This window comes from Calypte anna, chromosome 8 (assembly GCF_003957555.1).
Source record: "Calypte anna isolate BGI_N300 chromosome 8, bCalAnn1_v1.p, whole genome shotgun sequence".
NCBI classification, from domain to species: Eukaryota; Metazoa; Chordata; class Aves; order Apodiformes; family Trochilidae; genus Calypte; species Calypte anna.
The window spans coordinates 4,594,523-4,617,167 of NC_044254.1; the positions used below are offsets into that span (position 1 = coordinate 4,594,523).

The following is a 22,645-nucleotide window of genomic DNA, read 5'->3' on the forward strand; positions in this document are numbered from 1 at the left end:
AACCCTAGAGAGGGAAAGCTGACTGCAGACAATACAGTTATTCAACAAAAAATGGGTGGCAAGTGTCCATGAGAAGTTGGGAGAGAAGTTGAGGGAAACAAGAGTTGTCTCTCTGTGGTATTTCTGGCCAAGCTGAGAGACTGGCGAGTTTCTCACAAACCCTCCAGTTTGGCTTGCAAAATCCTGGGTCTGGAGGCAACATTCCCCAAAATGCCTTTGGGATATCCTTCAGTAACACTTTATTCATTAACTTATGCAGAAAGCAGTCTGCCTTTGGTTCTGTAAAACAGGGGCTCCTCTATGGAAACAGGAACACCTCGCAGGCCTGGTTGGTGACATTCCTACCTGCCCAGGCAGCAAAGCGACCTGGAGCAAGCCCAGAAAAAGCTCATTTTCACTCATTACAGTTAAATGGGGCTGGACAACACGCCGGGTAAAGCTCACAGCAGGCAGAGGCAGCTCTTGGGGGTACACACAGGCGACAGCACCCAGTGAGACCCAGCCCAGACCCGTATCTCCACGGGACCCCTCTGCAGCACTCAGGGCTGTGGGTGGCCAGGGAGGGTCTCTGAGGAAAACCCTCCCGAGGGAGCCGGTTTCAGCCTAACCCACTGAGGGAGACCTCGGCACCCGACCCCTCAGCCTTCCCCCCCCTCACACTCTTCACAGTCACACACACTCCGGGTGTGAGTATGAGGTCGAACCGAACCCCCCACCCCGGGTCAGCCCAGCCCCGCCCTGCGGGGAGCCCGGTACCGCCCCGCGCATGCGCGGCGGGTTTGTCCGCCTGTCAATAAAGCTTGAACAAGCGCCGGGCTCGGGACGCGCGGGCGGGTGTGTTTTGTCCTGTGGGGTATTCTTCTTCTTCTTTTTATTTATTTATTTTTTTTCCTTTTTCTCTTTCTTTCCCCCTCCTCCCCGCCCCCGCTCTCCTTCACTTTGAACCAACTTTATCGTCCCCCCGCCCCCTCGCTCCCCCCCCCTCCGCTCGGTGATGCGCTGAGGCCGCTCCGCCGTCGGCCCCACTCCGCCCGGCCCGGCCTCGGCATGTCGGGCAGCCGCCAGCCGCCGCCGCACCCCGCCGCGCCGCCCGCCGCCACCACCGCCACGCCGGCCTCCTCTTCCTCCTCCTCCTCCTCGTCTTCCTCCTCCTTCTCCTCTTCCTCTTCGGCGGCCATGGCTCCGGGCTCGTCCTCTTCGGGCGGTGCTGCGGCGCGGCCTGTGCTGGTGGCTGCGGCCGTGTCGGGTTCCGGCGCGGGGATGGCCCGGCTGGCGGCGGCGGCGAGGCCCGGTGGCGGCTCCTCGGCGGGAGGCGGTGGGAGCGGCGCGGCCGGCGGCGGCGGCAGCAGCAGCAGCAGGAAGAGGCCGCTGCTCACCCCGCTCTGCAACGGGCTCATTAACTCCTACGAGGACAAGAGCAACGACTTCGTCTGGTGAGTGCCATCTATCGTGATAGCGGTAGCCGCCGGGGGTGTGAAACACCGGGAGGAGGAGGAGGAGAAGCAGCCGGCGGCAGCACCACCACCACCTCAGGGGCTCGCAGAGGGCCAAGAGCCTTTGGTTCGTCTCCCTGTCCCGGCTTCGGGGTTTTCTCCCTCCCCCCTTTTTCTCCCGGTGGGTGTCTGCTTGCTTTCGGGCCCTGTTGTTGCAGCGTTGCCTTCAACTTCTCTGTTTTCAAGCCAAATCAGGTTATTCCCTGCAGGTTCCTCCTGGGGTACAGTTCCGGAGCGGTCTCGACTTATCGGAAAGGAGCAGCACCCCCGAGGTGTTTCCTCATAGCGTGTTGACATGGCAATCGGACGTCCTGTTCTTCTGGGCAGGCTCCGGAGGGGTCACCTCATCCATCCGAGCCCTCAGGCTGCTCTGGAAGAGGAACCAGCGGAGGATTTTGTGCTCCTGAGGATGAGGCATCTGAGGAATCTCAGGATGGTTGATGGGAGGAGGTGTGAGTTTGCCTCCCTTGGTGGGAAAGGTTGTCTGGCTTGACCCAGCAGTAAGGTTTGTGTTAGTCTGGCACTTCAAACCAGATGAGTGGGAAGTGCCGACGATGAGAGGAGGAGAAATCAGTCTTGAAACTGTTCAGATGGCCTCCTAATGGCTGGCTGAAGCTGCAGCTTGTAGCTGGAAATACTGTTTCAACAGAAGTGGTGGAGTGAGGCCCTCTGCAATGTGTGGTTTGAGAATAGTTGGCAATTTGTAGTTTTAAAGTAAGTCCATTGCTAATGCATTTCAAACCTCCCCACATAAGGAGTAGGTTTGAGTTTTATTATTTTTTTTTAAAAGCTGGTTGGATGCAGTAAAATCTGAGAACAGGCAGTAGGGTAAGTGCTCACATCTGAGAGAGTGAGGAGATAATGGGAAGAAACTTGAGTTGTAGGGAAAACATCTATCAAGTAGAAATAGTATAAACAAAAAAAAAGTGGAAAGGTAGTGGGGTACATCTTCCAAATGACTGTGTGACAGCTCTGAGTTACAGGTGAAGGTTGGATGTTTGGCAACTCCATAGGACAAGCATGGTCTTGAAAACCTGTAGTCTTGATTTTTACAGCTATGTAAACTGTCTGGCAGAGTGTATAGGAAATATCCTTGCTCCTCAAGTGAGAGCATGAGAATGCTGAAAAGTTAGTGGCAGGAAAACCAGTTGCTACTTCTTACTAGTAATAAGCAATAATAAATTGCTTCTTAACACTTCAAATAGTTGTTCACTCAGTAGCAGAATCAGGTTGAGAGGATATCTGTAATCTGCTGGTATCTTGCTCTGGCTGAAAGGCTGTGTCAGGTGGATTTAAGGGCACTTGGTGGAGGAGATGGCTGTGTTGCTGCTGGTCAGGAAGGGCAACTCAATTGTGAGTGACTGTGCCCCTTGTTTTGTTGTCTGTTGTAAAAATGAGGGTGTTTGAAGGGAAATTGCACTTGTAACAAAACCAGTTGAGGTGTTTTAAGACAGTACAAAAAGCTGTTTCCTGGTTTTTATTCTGCAGGTAAATACTGTGCATGCTTGAAGGAGAACAGGTAATTAACCATTTTCTCATCAGTGGGGGGTGCTGCTGACTGAACAAGTGAGAAGTAGAAAAAAACTGGAGTAATAACCAGGGCATAATGTCTTTTCTTGTCTCACTTGGTATTTATAAGATCTGTGTGGGTCATATTGAAGTGCAGTTCAAAAGCTTTAAAACCAGACAATTATTATAGTTAACTTATCTGTTTTCTTTACTGCTTTGTCTATCTGTGGTCTGTAGGGCTTGTTGCTTCTATTAACAACTGCTTCAAATCATAACATTCCTTTTTTTTTTTTTTGAGTTTCAAATATATTTAGCACAGAAATTAACTCCTCTGGGCAACTCCAAAGTTTTGAGCAATGTCAAAGGTGGCCAATGTGTGTGTATTTATATAATTTCTTTAAACAAGCTTTGGATATCTTGATCTGAGAAGCAGAAGTTCTCCATATGCCTTTTTTTTTTCCCCATATACCATTTTTTTCCCCATAAGGACACTTTCAAGATGCTTTCAGCTGCAGAGGATGCTTGATCATTTTTCTGAACATGGTTTGTGTGTTGCTTAGCAGTTAGTTACAACTATGAACTCCATTGTGAGTCTGCTGGGACCAGACTGAGGGTGGCAAAGAGTAAAGAAGTTTGGGTGAGTTTCAGACACCAAGGAGCAAGTGGAAATCCTGTAAACACTGCATGCAGCCTCCCAGTCTTCTGAAAATGCCATCTCAGCAGTGCAAGGCCTTGGATTTAGCATAAGCATTGGCTGACATTGCTAGGCAGGGTTGTGAAATGTTTAGCAAGTGTTCCCTCTGGAGGTTTTTTCCAAGTGTGTAGTGTTGGTGGGATCTATCAGCTTCTGCCTGGAAACGTGTACCTCTAGAGCAGGAAGGTAAATCAGTCTGTCCTACTGGATGGCTGGTATAGGGTAGAAAACTTTGTTTCTCTTGCTGCAAGATGTGGAACTTAATGGTAGGTTGTGCTGCTTCTTGCAGCCAGGCTAATTCCCAGTTGCCTGGAGAGTACCTGAGGGGAAATCCTCTCATCAGAGGATTCTCTCCTATCCAGCAACGTAACTGCTCGTGATTTTCCCTCCACCTTGCAGTAACCCTCCCAGTTAGGAGTTGATTAAACCTCTTCAAAACTGGTTCCTATCCATCTGCTTTGCTTCCTGGATGGAGGGGATCCTAGTTCTGTCTGTCTGTACAGTGGCTGCTTCATACCAGGGTTTATTTCTGAGAGGATGGAAGAGAGGATGTTGCATATTGACCTGGACAGGTAACAAACCCAACAAACTGTGGGAAGGGCTGTGTGTACCATGTTTAAAGTTAGGCTTGCAGGGTCATAGCTTTTTAAAAAGTTCTTTATTCCCATGGTTACCTGGTAATGTCAGGCATGGGATAAGTGTAGTTGTTCTTGTTTGATCTGGAAATTCCCTTTAATAAAGAATACTACAGGTTGACCCTGGAGATCACCAGCTATAAACATAGTGAGCTGCTTAGATACCACACACAATGATGGTTACATGATCTTCTGTTACACTGGAGTTTCATATTGTGTAGGTAGTAATGGCAGTGATCTGAGTACCTTCCTGTGTGAGACATCCTAGAGCAAGTCCTGCTCTCTGTTCAGACCAAAGAGGAACAGAATAAGAGGGAGAAACTGTAATAGGTCTTGTTTGCTGAAGAGCAAAAGGAATTCAAAACCATTTTCAATCCTACAGTGACCAGTCAGGTGTTTGGGTAGCAGCCAGGTGACTGCATTCATGAGAAATGCCTTGAAAACAGCTGGCAAAACTTAGAGGCATGAACTTGGTTAAAATAATTTTTAAAATGTTTGAGATCTACCTCAGAGAAAGAGTGGTAAGCTTTTGCAGTACTGAATAAATAAATAGCAAATAAGGCATCAGTATCTGATGACATTTTTGGATTGCTGAAGTCATTTGCATCCTTTTTACCTGCTTCTGCTGCTTAAGACAAATAGAGAAAAAAAGAGCTCTCACACACAGGGAAGCTTTGATTTATTTCTGTATACCTGTGCTTCTCAGTTTCAGTACATACTACAAGCCATAGTATGCCTTGAGTCCCCATCACTCCATACTTTTTTAACCTTCTCTCTGTGCAAGGTTAATTTAAACTAACTGGTGCATAGCAGCTTTCATGTGTTACAGCCAGCTTGGCCTCAGGAAGTATGAAAAGACATCAGTTTTGCTTCCATTTGTGAATCGCTGAGCATTTGGGAGGGGAAATGGTTCTTATTGTAAACTTCAGGCACTGTTAATGATGACCCTGGCACTGAGTAGCTACATTTGTGGACTCTGATTGCTTTCTTCTCAACTATTTTGGGTTCTATCATTTTTCCAACCAAACTGGTATGAAGAAGTTTGTGCACAATGATCTTGGGTGTCATGTTAGGAGCCAATATTCTTTTTAGCTCTGATTTATGGTGTCCTTTTGCAGACAGAGGGATATTACAGCCTTGTTGATTGTTGTACTTTTTGAAGGCAGAGTATTAGGTGTGTGCTGAAAAAACTCCATCTTGTCCTGTGGGCAGTAGCAGTGTTTTTAATTTGATGGAAAGAGTGAGACTGTTATATACAGCATGACTAGAAAAAGGTGGAGAAATTAAACTGCTCATCACCACTGAGGAGACACCAACCCCTGGAACTCATAACCTTAAGGCTTTCACTTTCTTTTCTAAAGGCCAGCTAAAAGACTACAAAGGTGCCTGATTGCCTCTTATTAATCCACTTTTGTTGGCTAAGTTTGTTCATAATTTATTTTGACCAAGCAGAGCCTTCAAACTAAACTTCTAAGTCAGAATCAGTGACTTGAACTCAAAGCTGATGCTTCTCAAGACACTGGTGTACAGAGAGGAGTCTGCCAGGTAGAGGGGCAGGTATGTGTTGATTTGGAGGCTTTTTTTGTGGGACAGAATTGGTGACTCCATTCAGAGAGTAGTGTTTTGGTTTTATTCATTTGCCTTTATATTGTTATACAGAAGATTGGATGAAATATTGAAGACAACCTGGTTCATATGTGAAGTTGGGCAAAACTTTCAGGGCATCCATGTTTTCCAATTTGCTCTTTTGGAGGGTGGTTGCACTGGCAGGGGCTGCAGCTTCCTCTCTGTGGGCTTTAAAAAAGTGTTATTTAAGAGGTTTATTTATGTTTAAATTCCTGATGGGAAAACAAATGTTAATATCCTCTAAAATGGATGGCAGAAAGGGGAAATTACTTCTGTGAGTTCTAACTAGGGGAGAAATTGAGGTGTTCCTCTCTTCTGCTCAGCCCAGCATTGTTTGTGTAGATCTGGGGGTTTGATACTACATTCAGAAAGATTTGGGCTTTTCAAAAGTTAACAGTTTATTAAGAGCTCATTCTGTGGGAACTAACTTGTTGGCAGAAGGTGGGAAAAGGCTGTGAAGAAAACTGTTGAAAACCTCTGAACTGAGATTTGTGTGGACTTGGGGGACTGAGAGGAGAGCACTTGGACCTTACAGGCTTGAAAGCAAGGTGTAGCTTCTGACACAGCTGATGACACTTTTTAAATGCACAACTGGGATGTTGTTTCCCACAGCATCTTGCCAGGTAGCTGGCCAAGACCTGAAGATGTGTGGAAATATCTTGCCAGCTGTCAGGCATAGCAGCCACAGGAGCCACTGGATTTAAGATGCATCCATCTCTCCTCTGCTTCCATTTGTGTTTCATTTTCCTTTCAAACATGTCACAGCCACTTGAGGATGAGGTGGATTTCTCCCACTGCCTGTCTCACTGAGTTCCTGTGGCTCTTGTCCTGCTCAGGTTCAGGTAGAGCTCTGCTTTCTTGCACAACCTTCTCTTCAGCTCCCTGCTTGGGCCTTGGTGACCCTTCCCAGAGAGCTGGCTGTGCTTTTGTCACCATGTAGTCTTGGGGAAAAAAACCCCAAACCTGAAGCCCTAATTTTCACCTGCATTCCTCTGTTTTATGAACAGTCCCATATGTTACCTTCCCTGTCTTTGACTTTGTAACACTGTCCTTGATGGCTGGTTGACTCTTTAGGTTGTACCATACCTTCATCTTGCAATCTCAGTCCTGCCAGCTCCCTGGCAGCATGCTGCAGGCACAGCCCCTCCTTATCCCCCTTTTTTCCTTCTGGTTTTTAATTCTTGTTCTCATTACTTCATTTCTATTTTTGTTCTGCTCTGCCTCCTCACATAATTTTTTGGTTAATTATAGATAGATATTGGCAGAAAAAAGGAAGGATAAACTAATTTTGGTGTAGTTTATAAATACCTTATGTCTGTTTATGTAAAGACCAGGTTATTTTACATTCTGTTAGACATCTAGTACAGAGGGTTCTTCTGCAGCCTTGCTTGTTGGAGGCACTCTGGCATATTTTGCAGCTGCTGAAAGCTTCAAGAGTGAACACTTACCTGGGATCTTACTGTAGCAACCTGCAGTATCATGGAGTTCAAAGGACTTGTTGATGATGCCCTTTTGATCCTTATACTGCCTGCTTGCTGTTTCACCTTTGTGTCCTCTTTCATTTTACAAACAGAGTATTACCCAAGCTTGGTTAGTTGGCTGCTGTGAATGAATAATACTTTCCTACCTTTTTTTTTTTAACATGGAAGCATGTCTTTGTTTTGTTTTTCAGTCCCATATGTTTTGATATGATTGAAGAAGCCTACATGACAAAATGTGGACATAGTTTCTGGTAAGATGTTTTGTACTGTGCAAAATGTCCATCTCTTACAGCACATGTGAACTGATGGTGCTGTGAATCCCTTTCCTTCTCAGTTTTTGTTACTTTTCTGTCTTCTCTCCTTGCACTGAAGAAGGGGTTTGAAATAATTTTTTTACTAATGGGTTAAAAAAGAAATATATATAGAGAGAGTTATCTTGGTGATTAAACGAAAAATACTGTGCTGCCATACTTTATCAAGAAAGAAAATGGTCATAAACTTGTGGTAGCATCCAGTCAAAAAAATCAGTGAGTCCAACCTCTGTAGAGGTCATGGTTGGTGCTGGGATGTCCTCATCCTCCTTCCCCTTTGCAAGACCACACACATGGTCTATTGCAACTCTCAAACTTTTTGAGGAGATGTGCTGTGCAGGCTTGGTTCTGTTGTAATGAATTTGCCCAAGGTCCACTGCTTTTTCAGTGTGTTATCTCTGGCTGTCATGAGGAGCAAAGGTTTCATGGAGAAGTATGAGAAACCCCCAGGGGCAGGTGTGGAATTGTTTGCTCTCCCTGTGCTCACCTAGGGATTGGAATAAATGGTGAATTTTTAATGTCCTGTGTACATTATAATTTTACAGTGTCTGTTAACTAAAAAATAAATTATCTTTGACAAGAACTAATAATTTAATAGTAACATAAAGCACTTCTCAACCAGCAGATTCAGTTAACTTTCAGAAATGTTTTGAGTGGCAACACGTAAGGTAGCTGATATTGTACAGAGTCTTGTATGTGATAACACTTTACCCCTGTGATCTGAACTTTTAAAAGTCCAAGATGAGAAGCCTTTAATTATTTTTAATCAGAAAGAACAGAGCAGCATTGTCACATGATGGCTGTAAGAGCAGTCAACACAAAGTTAGATTCTTCCTGAGATGCTTAAGCTTAATGCTAAGATGCACCTTGTAGTTACTCTGTGCCTCAGAAGTCACTTCCAGAGAGAATAATAGCCAAGGATTGAGGGAAATACAAGAAGTAGGTGAAGGTTTCTTCTGTGCTCAGTTAACAAAAATGCACAAAATAGCTTTTAATGCTGCTCGATAAGGATTTGGCTAATCTAGCTGATTATGCAGTCTGTTTGTCAGCTCTGCCTGTGAAGAGGGGCTTGAATTTGAGATGGGAGTGGGGCTGAAGTGCCCACGTGGACACAGCCCTGGGGGAAATAAGAGTGAAGTGTTTTAAGTACCTTTTGTGATCTTTGCCAAGAAACTTTGCTGTCTTTCTGCTGTAGCAGACTGAGGTAGCACTGGAACATTTTGCCTCTGCTGAGGGATCTTGGTACTGCAGCTGTTCCTTGGCAAGACAGAGCACATGTGATCTAAGGCTGACATTATTTACCTTCTGCTTGTGTTTTGTTTCTTTATGTTTGCTCACTTGTTTTGTTTCTTGCTTGTTTTGAAACAGCTATAAGTGTATTCACCAGAGCTTGGAGGACAATAACAGGTGTCCCAAATGCAACTATGTTGTGGACAACATAGATCATCTTTATCCCAACTTCTTAGGTGAGCTCTAGGCTTGTTTCCATGAGGACCATCATAGTTGTTAAGGAAGGCAGGAATCTGCAAATTTTTCCTAAAAATAACCACTTCTGGATATTTAAAATCCAAACATCAGCCCTTTGGTCACCTGTGGTTTTTTTAGTTTTAAAAAAGTATAAATTGCTAATACTCCACTGCCTCTAGCAGTTGAAGTTATATTAGTGAGACTGACTTGCTGCTGTTTGCATACTAAGGAAAGCAAAACAAAGATTTTCTGTTTGCTAGGGATTTGATTCTTTTAATTTACTTGTGGTTTTTTGCACTGTTGTCTTTCTAATAATCAGAAACATGCCCTGTTTACAAAGCATGGACACTGAAGGGGGGTAGATTGAATTCATGTTTTGTAGTGTTTTGGCTATTGCAATGATGTCCATGTGATGTGCCTGTATGTGTTAATAACATACAGAAAAAATATTTATATACATGAAATCCTCACTGATTGTTGCTTAAACAGCAGAGGGAAATGTTCCTAACTTGAAATATAGTTTAAAACTTTGTGTGTGTGTGGAAAAGTCAAAGGAAACATTGCAGGGTGAAATGTTAAAATTAAATCTTTATCATTTAGGATTATCCATTTAATAGTAAATAGATTAAGGGTCCCAGTAGCCAAGAAAACAGGTATCTTGATTTATACTCAGTGTTGTTCTGAAGGTGGTGCTGAGGCAGGTTCTGGAGGATGTGTTGGGCCACTGAATGTTGCTTCCCTAAACCTGCATCCAGGGATTTCACGTCTGTGCTGGAGGAGGGGGAAACACATGAGGAAGAAGCTTGTGTGGGTGTGCAAAGGGCTGAGGTTATCTTTCTCCCTTTGCATGAAATTGGTATGAAATAAAACTAGCAAAAATTAGCTTTAAAAATGCACACAGTGATTAAAGGAAAAACATTGTTCTATTTGGCTGCACTTGGTTTGGGCCTGCAGTAAATCAGTTTTATCTCCCTCATTCTCTTCTGTGATTTACTTCTGTCTTGGAGTTGAAGAACTTTCAGAAAGCACCATGGGGGCTTAAAAAAAGGAACAGAAGCAGTTTGGGGAATGTGTAGGCATTGTATTTGACATTTAAAAAATAGGAATACATTGGTGAGGAAAAAATGGAAACATCTTCTATTTTAATTACTGAGAAGCTTACTGTGGAATTAATAAATTTTACCCCACTGTTATAACTTGAGTTTTAATAATTCTCTGTGACCTTTAAATCCAATTCTGACATTCCATTCACTTGTTTTTAGTCAATGAACTCATTCTTAAACAGAAGCAAAGATCTGAGGAAAAGAGACTCAAACTGGACCATTCAGTGAGTAGCACCGTATGTTCCAACTTTTTTTACTTTCTATTTATTTAATGCTTTGGTACAGCAATTGTCATTATGTGGCTTAATTTAGAGAAAATTAGACTATTAAGCTGATGCTTCAGCTTGTTTTATGTGGGAACAATGCCAATATCAGTCACACTAGATCCCTTCAGCCTTGTTAACTCTCATTTTTCCTGCCATTTATATAGGTGTAGAGGCAAGCTGTGTTAGCACAGCTAAGGGTCATATGATGTATTGAATATAACCTTGGAAACTATATGAGGAAGCACATATTTAAAAGGAATAATTTTCATTCAGTGTTGGAAATTACAGCTACAATCAGAGTGATGGATGATTAGGAGTGCCACAGGTTTGGCTGTTCATGTGCAAGAGGCTGTGTTGCATGGGGAGGTTGGAGGGAAGCTAATAGCAGCCACAAGAGGGAGAAAGATGTGTTCCACCTGCTGGTATTCTGGCTCTGATCCCAGATAAAACTGCCTTGGATATCTTCTTGACTTCCTTCATGTTACAGAATTAGAGCATAATCTGTGTTCTCAGCTCATGATAAGCCCTGTACAGCAGCAGTGGATGCTTTTTTCAAGATCAAAAGGAATATATGACATTAGCCAGAAAACTTGAGTATTTGCCTTATTATGTTTGGCTTCTTTGTGCAAAGTAATATTAAAAATCACTGAGCCTCTGTTTTTGTCAGTTAAAAAAAATGCTCTGAAGTTTTTCTATCAGAGAAACCAATGCTTTCAGCAGTTACATGCTTTAGGAAAGAGCACACTTTAAGGATTCATTGGTTTACTCACAGTAAATTTCATTATTTGATATAAAATGTGCATTAACCATATCTGATTTACAATGCACACAGTTGACCTGAAGGCATGTACAGTAACTTACTGGAAATTGGTTCTGCTTTCTCATAGTGCACCTAAATCTGTGCCCTTAGATGCATCTGTTAGATACTACTTGTAAGTGGAAATCTACTATGACTTTGGCCCAATTCAGTGCTGGATCTGCCTTTTGGCAGCACATAAAATATGCCAAAATCCCTAAAAAAGAGAAACCTTGCTGTTCTATCAGCTCCTTCATGTGTCTGTCCTCTTCTTACTGACTACTTCTGGCATTAAGTAAGAGAGGTCATTGAATACATATTGCAGCAAAGTTGCAGTTTGTTGATTGTGGATTTGTGTCGTTAAGAAATCATGTGAGGGCATCATTGAAGCTTTGAGTTTAGGACTAGTACATTTAACTTGAATGTTGGTATGTCAAAGTTTGGTTTTAATCTTGTTGCTATGCTTAAAAATTGTAATTTTCCCCAATTGTTCCTGTTTGAAATTGAAGTTTTTACCTGTGTGGTTTTCACAGGTTCTGCTAAAAGTTGTGTGTTCTAGATGGATGCTAATATTTAATTTTTTTTTTAATCTAGCCAGTACAGATAGGCTGGAACCTCTTAGAAAGTTTCTAGTTTGCACTGGGATAGCAGTTCTAGCTCTAGCAAATTTAAGTATCTTGATCTAAAGGTAGGACTTTTTAATCTGTCTTTGTTTCTTAGAAGGCCTAAAGACCTTTCATCTGCTCCTGTTGGTTCCTAAGGTTTTTTAATGTACAGCTATATTAGCATTAACCTAATACCTTTTCCTGTGATAAAGATATTTTTCTTTACTTTTTACTGGCGAGAAGAGCAAATGAATGGCCTGTAGGGAAGAATGGGCTGCATGGTAGTGTGCTGACTTTTTGAGGAGTCTTCAGCTCTGACAGATTGAATGAGAAGATCACCCCGAGGAGCTCATCTTTCCTGCTCTCACATTTTTCACAAAAATACTCTTTAAAAGGAGTAGTGTGGGAGGTGAGAGTAGAAAAGAAATAATCTGATACTGCTGCCTCCCATTTGAATTTAGCATTAAGGCTTTTCCTGTTGGTTAAAAAAATTAAGATACCCCCTAACAATATTTTAGGTGTAATCCAACTAAGCTTGGATAAACATTTTTTTTTCTTTATTCTCTTAGAAATAAATTCTGACAAACTAGGGCACAAATCAGATAAAACTGTGGCTGTGAAATAATCTCCTCCTAGCCACAAGCAGCTTTGCTCTCATGAAGTGCAAATATCTTCTAAATAAGATAAGCAGTTTCACAGCAGGACAGAAGAGCTACATGCTGAATATGTGGGAGAATTGGGAATTCTGATTCCTGGAAATTGCTTTTCAAATTTTTACAAGGTGATGAAATGTTGCAGTGCTGCTCTTAATATCTGTAGCTGGAGTTAGCTTTGGATGGCTTGAATTCACTGTCATCTTGTTTGCTTTCCAGAATGGCCATAGGTGGCAGATAATTCAAGATTTGTTGGGAACTGATCAAGACAATCTTGACTTGGCCAATGTCAACCTGATGTTGGAGCTGCTGGTGCAAAAGAAGAAGCAGTTGGAAGCAGTAAGAAGCTTCTCTTGTCTTATTTTAATGAATACTGTTGTCCACTTAGGTTTTTCTCATGCTTTTATCTTCTATTCCCAAATCACTCAACTTTCTTTTCTGTTTTGGTGTTGAAAAATTGGTCAACTTCCTGACCTTTAGTGCAAATTCATATATTTTAACTGTGATGCCCATAATACAGTGTTGCTGCTGGCAGGGAAGATGGAAAAGGGTAAGGGAAAGTGGCTTGCAGAACAGGGAAAACCATGTGGAGAAGCCTGCCAGTTAACTGTTGCACAATTAAATGTCAGATCTTTCTTGGTAATAAGCAAAAAAGTCCAAAATACAAGGGGGTGTACAAGGGGTTAAGGGGATAAACCCCATGGCATTTGAAAAAGATCACACCTTTTGGTTTCTACTGGAACTGACTGAATGACTGCCATCCCTGGAGCCTTTTTTTAGTGTGTAACTTGAAAGAAAGTTCAGTTGTCTTGTTTATGAGGCTAGTTTGAAGATTTATACAGTATGAGGCAAGCTGTTCCTGTGTTTTAACTGCAGTGGAGTTGGTTTGGATAGTTATCATTTGGCCATTCTGTGCTGCTGGCCTTGTGAGCTTTTTCCAGTTCTGTGAGCTAAGCTTTCTAAATTAAACTGGATTATAAAACTTGGCCTGGTGAACTTTGGAGGCTGGATTTTGGTGTTTTAAAACAGGTAAGGATGAGTTGTATTGGGAATGGCTTTTCTTCCTCTTGTGTAACTGGTGGTTACGGGTGTTGTGGTTCTGATGGGAGGAATGTAACCACAAAATATGTTTAATGGGCTACTAGCAAAACTGTTATGTTACTTTATTGCATGGGCACTTGTACAGAACTTTTTTTATTGTGGTTCAGTGAAGGTGTGATGAGAGTATGGTTTCCAACTTCTAAATTAAATCTTTTTTTCATGTTTTCAAGCTTTTTGTGTCATTTGGGACAAATCAGAAACAAAGTAGGCACAGGGCTGAGTGTATGGGTGCTTCTGGGCAGTGTTATCTTTTGAGGCTACTAAGCCTTAAAAAAGCCCCAAACCAGCCCAAACCATAAACATGCCTGATACTTAAAGAATAACTTAAACATTTTTCCTTTCTAGTTTTAGTTGCTTTGCTTTCCTTATAGTGTTTAGGGGTGAGGAAAAATAAACTAATCTCAGAAAAGCAGTGGTCTTGCATCCTTAGCCCTTTTTTCTGTCCCATATTCCTTTAATGGAATCTGCATGCTCCTGTGTCTTCTTTGATTGAATGTTCACAGTCCTTTAATAATAAATCTTTTGGTACTTTTTGAAAATAAGCCTCAGAATGCTTGGGGAGAATTAGGGCTATATTAATACAGGTTTTATAGGTTTTATTTTCTTTTCATCTTATGCTTCTCTTCTCTTTCCCTGCTTCTTTTTTGGCCATTTTGGGTCAAACTGTTAAGCTGATGTTTGAGTTAAATGGCCTGTTATGGAAAGATTGGAAAGAGGTATTTTAGCTTCATCAGTGGCTTTGTCTTCTGGTCAGGAAAACTCTTAAGCAATAATATTTTTAGATAAACACAAATATTAACTTTAGGGGGAGGTGGTTTTTATATAAGTACTCCATGCTTCAGTATGCTAATCATGAAGGGGATGCTAATGAATATCCAGGGTAGAAGATGTGTCTGAAGAATTTGTGTTGCAAAACCAATTCAGATGCAGTAGTCAATAAAACAAACATTTCAACTTGCTAACAAGTCTTGAGTAAAGCACAAGAGCTGTTAGGAGGATTTCTGCCTTCATGATAAAACTCAGTGTGAGCCAAACAAAATCTTAAAACCCATGAGCCAGAGTAAAATGGAAATACCTGTTTCTCTTCCTTACCTCTAAATGAAATCTGTTTCTTTGCTAAGTGTGGATTTCTGTGTATAAAATAAATGTTTGTTTCTTTTAACAAAGTGTAACTCTTACACATAGATTATTTACTGTGTTACAGGAGTCCCATGCTGCACAGTTGCAGATCCTTATGGAATTTCTCAAAGTTGCCAGGAGAAACAAACGAGAGGTAACTTTGTGTTTCAGTGGGCGAAGTGTTTTTTACTATTTTCTGCCAGTTTCTATTTAAATTATGTTAGCCTGGTATTATCTCTGCAAAGGAAAAGCAAGATGTTCTGGGGAAATCTCAGGCAGGGGACATGGATTTCAAGGAGAATAATCTCTTTACATGTGACAGCTTCAATTCTTAATCATTTGTCTTTCTGTCTCACTTGTGAAATGTGTGATGAGAAAGGAACTTGATAATGGAGATTCCCCACTCTAAATTTAAATGTAATTTTTGAAACAAGAATTTTTTTTCTTGATAGGTGAAGATGGGGAAGCAGTGACATTTTTGTCCCTATCAACTTTGTTCTTTTAGCATATCAAATACAATGACTAATGCTGTGTCATGAAAGAATGAATATTCTCTGCTCCTTCTTTGTCTCAGAATGACTCTCTCAGGGAATGAGAGCAGGTTCTATTATCACACACATGATGTTTTATTGCTTCAGACTTACTATTTATAATGTGGTAATGCTGCTTTTGTCTGGGAGGTGAATTGAGGAGTGGAAGTGGGTGCTTCAGGATGTTCAAACACTGCTTAGAGTGAACTTCCTTGAGTCATCCTGGGGTGATCCAAGTGCAGGGTGTTTGGGGTAGTACTGGAAAGTCAGTGATGACTTTGCTTCCTCCTCCCTCAGTTAGAATTGTGTTAAAACAACTCCCAGAGGAGGGGCTGTTGATACTTTCTTGGGTCTGCATGTGCCAAGTGAGAAGGATGAAGGGAAGGGAAATTGCATAGCTTCTTATTCTTAACATACACAATGTTCCATTGACTGATTTTCAGCACTTAGAAAACCTTCCCTATCTCATCTGCATCTACTCCTGGCTTTAGTAATAATGTACTAAGATAGTATTTATTTTTAAGGCTGAATAAACTTAAATTTGACTGCAGCTTCTCCTAGTGGCCTTGGGAACATCCTGAAGCCTTCTGGGGACACACAGCTTATTTCAGATCCTCACTGTTCCTGCTTATGTGTCCACTCTGTTGCTAAGACTTTCCTCTGTTACCTCCCTTTCTATTCAAACATGAAATGCAGACTGTCACACCTCAAAAGGCTTTTGTTTGGGCCTGTCAGTTCTGCCTTTGCCCTTGTGGTTAGCATCTGGCCTTGTCATTTATTTTGAAGGAAATAAGGACTTGTCAGACTTGCTACCAGCAACCTTTCTTTTTACCTGATCAGGGTAAGAAAGATAAACCAATGGGTAGAAGCATAGTTTAGAAAGACAGTAAAACCTGTCTTCAGAAATCAAGCTATACACAGAGTAAATAATGCAGTGATGTCTCTTTTCAAGTGAAACCCAAAGTACTGGTGGATTTTGTGCCAAATACCCCTTCCTGCAGGGTGTTTGCTGTGGAACTCCTGCTTGCTTGGGTTATGCCTGTGGTGAAGATGTATCCAGGCTGCAGAAGGTCTAAGGTGCCAGTTTGGAAGCTGAGAAAAGGGGTTTAGGTGATGACCTTAATGCTGTAAAGAGGAGGAAGGTTATCAGAGCTTCCAAGTTCACTGGAGTTTCCTTTGGTGCTGTAATAGGTGATTCCTCAAGAAAAAAAATGGAACTCAAATATAAGTAGACCCTGGACCATCTCTACAATGTAGTGCACATAGCAGTGAGTCCTATGTGCTGGTGTTATTATGGGGAGCAGTTAATTTCCTAATTCAAACACATTAAATTCAGTAATTTAACTCTTCTTCCTTACTTAATTCCAGTTTTGTGGCTTTTTTCCATCTTTTTTGCTTCCTGCCTTCAGGAAATAATGACTTCTGGGCTTATTAATAACTCTAATAATGACTTATTGGAAGGGTTTCATATCTAGAGGAAAATCTTTCTAGATTTGTACTTAAGAATTCAGAATATTGCTGTAGTAAATTATTTTGACAAATGCATTTTGCTTGCACTTTCATAATATCTCTAGAAGAGAAATGTGAGGTTCAGCACCTGCAGCAGTTTATCAGAAATCCTGTTTTGATCTTAACTTTCCAAAACATTGATCTTTCAAGCTGAAATCCACTTTTTTTTTTTTTTTTTTGCACAAAGGTATTGGCAAGTCTTGAAAAAAAAAAGCTGATATTTTGTTTTCCTTTTGACCTATGGCAATGTGGCAAAAAGACAATTTCTTGTCAGTGCTAATAGGGGATAAAATCCTCTTACTTTGAAAAAGATTTTAAACAAAAAGTTAAGGATTGAAAAAGATTTGTTCAACAAGATAATAGTTTTGGAGGGGCAAATGTATCTATCATCCAAAATGGTTTTCTCTAAGGCAAACTTAGCCCAGCTTTGTGCTTTTCCATATGGATGAACAGTTAATTGGAAGCACTTTTGGTTTTTTATCCAGCAGTTTTTTCTGTTGTAATCAAATATGCAAAGAGTCCAAAAAGTCAAATTAACTAATGAAATACTTTGTTTTTTCTATTACTGTTTTCAAGGCAAACCAAATGCATTAACTTGTGACTTCTAGTAAATTCATATTTTAATGTAGGAGGTCTAATACTATTGGCTTAACTTTGTTGCTTAAATACTCATGCAAATTTAACTTTATTTACTTGGAAATTAACATGTTATTTCACCTGAAACACTTTGTGAGAGAGCCATTTCACTTGGTAGAAAATTCTCTCCAGTTTTAATCACTTCAAAAAGAGGCTTTACAAGTTGTCTTGTCAGGATTTGAATGCTACCAAGTTAAGTTAGTCCCACTATGTATAGCATACATATAATTTGTCCTAAAACATTGGTAGCTCAGCTACCTGGTGGAGCATTTTTCTGTGAAGCAGCACCATGGCTTTCTGAAGGAGAATACTGAGTTTAACAACTAGCACCACAAATCAAATTCTCCAACATAGTGTATTACCTAAATGTGTTCATATTTCTCTTGGCAGCTCTCACTTATATTTTGTGGGCTTCTTTCTAATATTAAGTCTCTCAAATCTAGTAAACAAAACTTTTTTTCATGTTTGTTAATGCAAGGGGGCTGTTTGCAGCTGGTAGACATCCTGGGGCAGAGAAGTCATCCTGAAATGTCTCAGCTTTGTTGCCCTGAATGCCTGCTTAGCATTTCAGAATAATTCTCAATCTTTTCAGCCTGAAATGTATCTATCTACCCAGCTGTCTTCACTTGCACCACATGGTGAGCACGTTAAATACTAAAAATAAGAGGGGTTATTAGTTATTGTGGGATAATTGGAGGGAATTATAAGCATGAATTCTCCAGGGCTGTCATTACCTTGTGTTAATCACTTCACCTGTCAGGTTTTACTTTTCTCTGCATAGATACAGGGCTGAACTAATGAGTAAGCAAGAGGAGGTGACAGAACTAGAAATCAATCATGATCTTATGTTGTCATCTAGTCTTGATTACAGTCCAGGACTCCTGAAGTGAATTTATAGCTACAGTAATAATTTTCCTATCCACTGTGCTTAAATAACTGGTATTTTGAATTTATTTGCATTTTTAAGCTATTCAGTGAGAGCCATGGGCTCTGACTGCTGGGATGATAAGCCAAGGAGAGGTAGCCAAGCAAGTTAGAGGTGACTGTGTCAACATCAGTGTGTGACAGGTGACACTTGTTGCAGTGGAGAGGTTTTCCCAAAGAAAAAGAGAGAGCAGCAACCTAGCATGAGGAGCTACACAGCATGCACAGTGATGTGTTAAACTCTGAGGAAATCAGTCTGAATGTTCAAACAGTTTTGTTCCCTGCCTCAGACATCTTTCTTCTGTGACATTTTTCTATCAGACCCTATCATTAAGCCTTCAGAGTCTTACTCCTGCAATTGAAACTGGAGGAATTACCCAACAGGGTGGGAATAGGAAAATTCAAGATACAAAGCACGTTTTCAGTCAGCCTGGAATCTCCTTCCTCCTGCCTTCAGGAACTGTGTGTGCTCTGCAGCCCAGCTAGGGTTTTGTCCTCAAACCTTTGTTAGCTCTTCCTTAGTTAAAAGGAAACATTTACCATTTGGAATAAGTATTAATAAGAGAGAAGAAATATTCCCTGCAGGTAAGTCTGGTTTAGGCAGGCAGCCCATTTGTCTAAACAGCTTGGATGTGATTTTATTTATTTTTACCAATGAAAGTAACTTGTTGGAGGCTCAGGTGTTCTTTCTGTCTTCATACCAAAATAAACTTTGCATGGTTTTCCATTTGTGTAAAGACTTTCTAACAGTGAAGTGTCAACAAATGGAATTTCATGTCAAAACAAGTGAGGTTTGCAATTAATTTTAAGGGCTGAAATTTCTAAGCTCTAAAGATGACTTCCTTGCTGTGGTTGCCCTGTGTCTTATGCTGAGCTCTGTATCAGAAGCAATACAAGAAAGAAAACCCTGAAACAGACTTCCACCTGGTTTCCAGAGAAAGAAACTGAACTTATTTGCTGTGGGGTTGTTTTAAGTATTGAGTTTTATAGGAAGAAATAAATTTGACTCTACCTTTAGGAAAAGGTTTCTGTTGATACTGAAGTTTGCACTCAAGTTTGAGCACTATCTGATGGAGGAACAAGATGTAGAAAGAGATCATGTTGGATGAAGTTATTGGGTAGGATGAACTACTGGATAATCCACCAAGACTCTTGATTTATGCTCATCAGCTGGGCAGATGTTAGATTTTAGTGCAGAGGAAAAGAGGAAAAAAGATGCTTCCTCTGGTTGTGTTTTTGTTTTTGGTCTGTGTTGTGATGAATTCATGACAGGTTTGGGTTCAGAGCCTTGAAGGTGTTAAGACATGACAAGGCTTTGGAGCTTTCAACAGTGTGAATTCAGACACTGTTTAAACTGCTTGGTGGGAACTGTGTTAGTGAGTTCACAGTATTTCTGTAGAAAAGAATTCTGCTGTTCTTGTGGGGTTTTTTTCCTCTCAAATTGTAAGGACAGTTGCTCAGAAGTATATGACACTTTTCCCAGTGAATTTTTCTAGGCTGTCTCTGGCACTGGGAGGCTCTGCTGAGCTTTTTTTGTAGACACTTGAAGCTGGCACAAGGAAGAGGCTCTATCAGGAGCATTTATTTGTGCTGTACAAAGGATGAAGTCAGTGCCTCCTGAGGGGCCCTTGGTCTAGGAAAAACAGAAACACTGAGCATGGAAACTCAGCACTGTGCCCAGCTGTATTGTAGTGGGTGGCAAACTGAAATAAAACTCTGACCATGACCTGGTGTTAGTGTTGTATAAGTTCAAATTTAGACTTTTTAAGAGTCTTGTATGGTAGTTAAGTAGCACCATGGTGTGTCTCTAAACTTTGACCAGTGGCTTCCTTTCACCCACATACTCCAGGGCTGAGTTTTTCTTTGGAGAACCTTTTGTATTTGTGCCTGGATCTCTGTATTTGTGCCTCAGATCTCTGAGGGTTTTGGAGGGCACTGACTTTAGTGGCTGTGAAAGAGGTTTGGATCTGAAAAGATGCCTGAAAAGAATGACATGAGAAGCCTGCCTTTCCTGCTGTGATACCTTCTCTGGTAACTGCTGAGTTTTTTTTCTTGGACATTGCTTGAAAATATTGTATTTACCTATTGTTGCTAGCCTGTATTCTTGAACAATGTTACCAGTGAATCATATCTTGAATTCTTTAACCCCCTCTGAAAAGATTGGTTTTACAAAGGGGGTGCTCACCTGGAAGCTTTTACAGCTGCAGTTGGGGGGAGGGGGGGGCTTTTGCCTCCTTGCTTTAGTTGTCTGCAGCTCCTTCACTGTGTGAGCTTGTTTGTCTTTGGAGTTTGGCTTGGGGGAGACCAGCCCTGAATTGTGCTTTTGGCTTTTTTTGTGAACTGACATGCAGCTCCTTGATATAAGATCTTTTCACTCCATCACTTCTTGACTTGCATGGTCTGAAATCCCTTTTCTGATGACTATAAGAATAATAGACCAGTTTGTTTTTGGGGTTTTTTGTTTTTTTTTTTGGAGTAATCTTTTCTTTTGTACCTATGTATGTGTTTAACTTCAGGTAGAACTTTTTACATCTTTTAATTCATTTAGTGTTGTTAGTTTGCATGATGTTTAGCTGCTAAATTAAAACTTTTTCCCTATCCTCACTGGCTGATTCAGTTCTAGGAAAGCAGCAGTGTCTGAGAAGAGTTATAGTACACACTTCTATTTTAGATTACCTTTCAGGGCTCCTTCTAAGTTGTGGTTTTATTGGTTTTTTTTCTGACTTAATTTGAAATTTGACAAACCTGATTCTACCCATCACTGGGACAGGACTTGGCTCGCTTTCTGTGCCTAACATAGTGACAATCAAATGAAGGGCCTATAAATTTGGATATACTGCAAGGACTATAACTCATTTAGCTTTCCTTAAATGTTCCTAAATGGTTGGCAGTTATAAATCAGTAGTCTCATTTTTCAAAGTTTAATTGGAATGAATGTGGACTGATTTAAGGTCTTTAATCTGTGGAAGATTGTCACGGTTTAACACCGGCCCGGCAATTAAACCGAGTAACAGAGGCTCTCTATTAATCTCTCTCTCCTCCTTGATAAAGAAAGGAGAGAGAATAAAGGAGAGAGACTTATGGGTTGGAAACTAAACTACACAACTTTAATGAAACAGTAATGATAAATAGGAAAAATTACTAAATATATACAAATATACAGGAAAATGGATACCACGTTCCTCCCCCCTTTTCCCCCAATAACTCTCACGTCACCACTGAGGCTGCAGGGCAGCCCTGGGAAAGTCCAGGCTGGAATCCTGGAGTCGGCAGCAGTCAGGAGCTGGAGGCAGGAACACACAGATATGGGCTGGCACGGATCAGGACCACAAGCAGAGGAAGGGATGGAATCCTCCCAGGATGCCAGGTGAAGGAAGGGAAGCAGGAAGGGCAGGCAGCCAGAAGCTGGAAGCAGGAAATCATGGCTTGGCTCTCGTGATGCCTCAGATTTAAACTGAGTATGAGGTGTATGGGATGGAATCCTCTGTTTGGTCAGTTCTGGCATCTATCTTGTCTGTTCCTCCCCAAAGGAGGGCTGCAGGTGGGACCTCTTTATCCTCCTGGAGGGTAAAAGTTTTCCTCAGAGCTGAGCAGTGGCCTTGGCTCTGCACACCAGGCTCTAGCAGTAACTATAAACATCAAGTGTTATCAGTCCTAGAAGCACACAGTGTCTGAGAAACTCGCTGTTAATTTCAGCAAGTGCAACTGCTTACAAGAGACTTAGCTAAAAGCAAAAGTACAAGACAGAAAATCACCTTTATCCTGGCCCAAACCAGGACAAAGATTAACCATGAAACACTTGAGCCAATCTACCAAAAGGTTTCATTGTATGTGTTAGGATCTCATTTGATGCTGACAGTGTGAGAAGACTTCCTAAAATACATGCAAAACACACTTACTGATGGTAGCAATTCTACAGACTAGGTAAGGTCAATTCTATAGACTAGATAAGTTTATTAGCTTCGAGTTCCTTGCCTTAATGTGGCTAGAAGGAAGAATTTCTAATTCTATAATTCTGGAGCTTCAAAGTGTTTTTGTAGCTTCTTTTTAAATGGGTTTTATGAAAGTAGAGGACTAATGATATTTGTCTGTTAGAGCTGAGTACTGGCAGGACCCTTGCTGTGAAAGTGTCACTTAACTTTACCACTAATCCTGGAGCTATAGCACCACCTGCTATTCTTGCTGTT

General features: G+C 41.2%; 1 protein-coding gene across 3 annotated transcripts in view; it reads left to right on the top strand.

Moving 5' to 3' along the window:
- The first annotated feature begins 815 nt into the window (after positions 1-815).
- Positions 816-22,645, top strand: part of COP1 (COP1 E3 ubiquitin ligase) — a 127,214-nt gene continuing 105,384 nt past the window's right edge. The window contains exons 1-7 of one of the 3 annotated variants that reach the window (XM_030455514.1): positions 1,589-1,945; positions 2,982-3,012; positions 7,630-7,689; positions 9,118-9,215; positions 10,479-10,555; positions 12,859-12,978; positions 14,945-15,013. In XM_030455514.1, coding sequence (XP_030311374.1) covers positions 1,789-1,945; positions 2,982-3,012; positions 7,630-7,689; positions 9,118-9,215; positions 10,479-10,555; positions 12,859-12,978; positions 14,945-15,013 — 612 coding nt within the window. In that variant the 5' untranslated portion in view covers positions 1,589-1,788. Of the gene's footprint in view, positions 1,434-1,588; positions 1,946-2,981; positions 3,013-7,629; positions 7,690-9,117; positions 9,216-10,478; positions 10,556-12,858; positions 12,979-14,944; positions 15,014-22,645 lie in introns of those variants that run through there. The other 2 variants (XM_030455512.1, XM_030455513.1) reach the window with 2 other exon arrangements.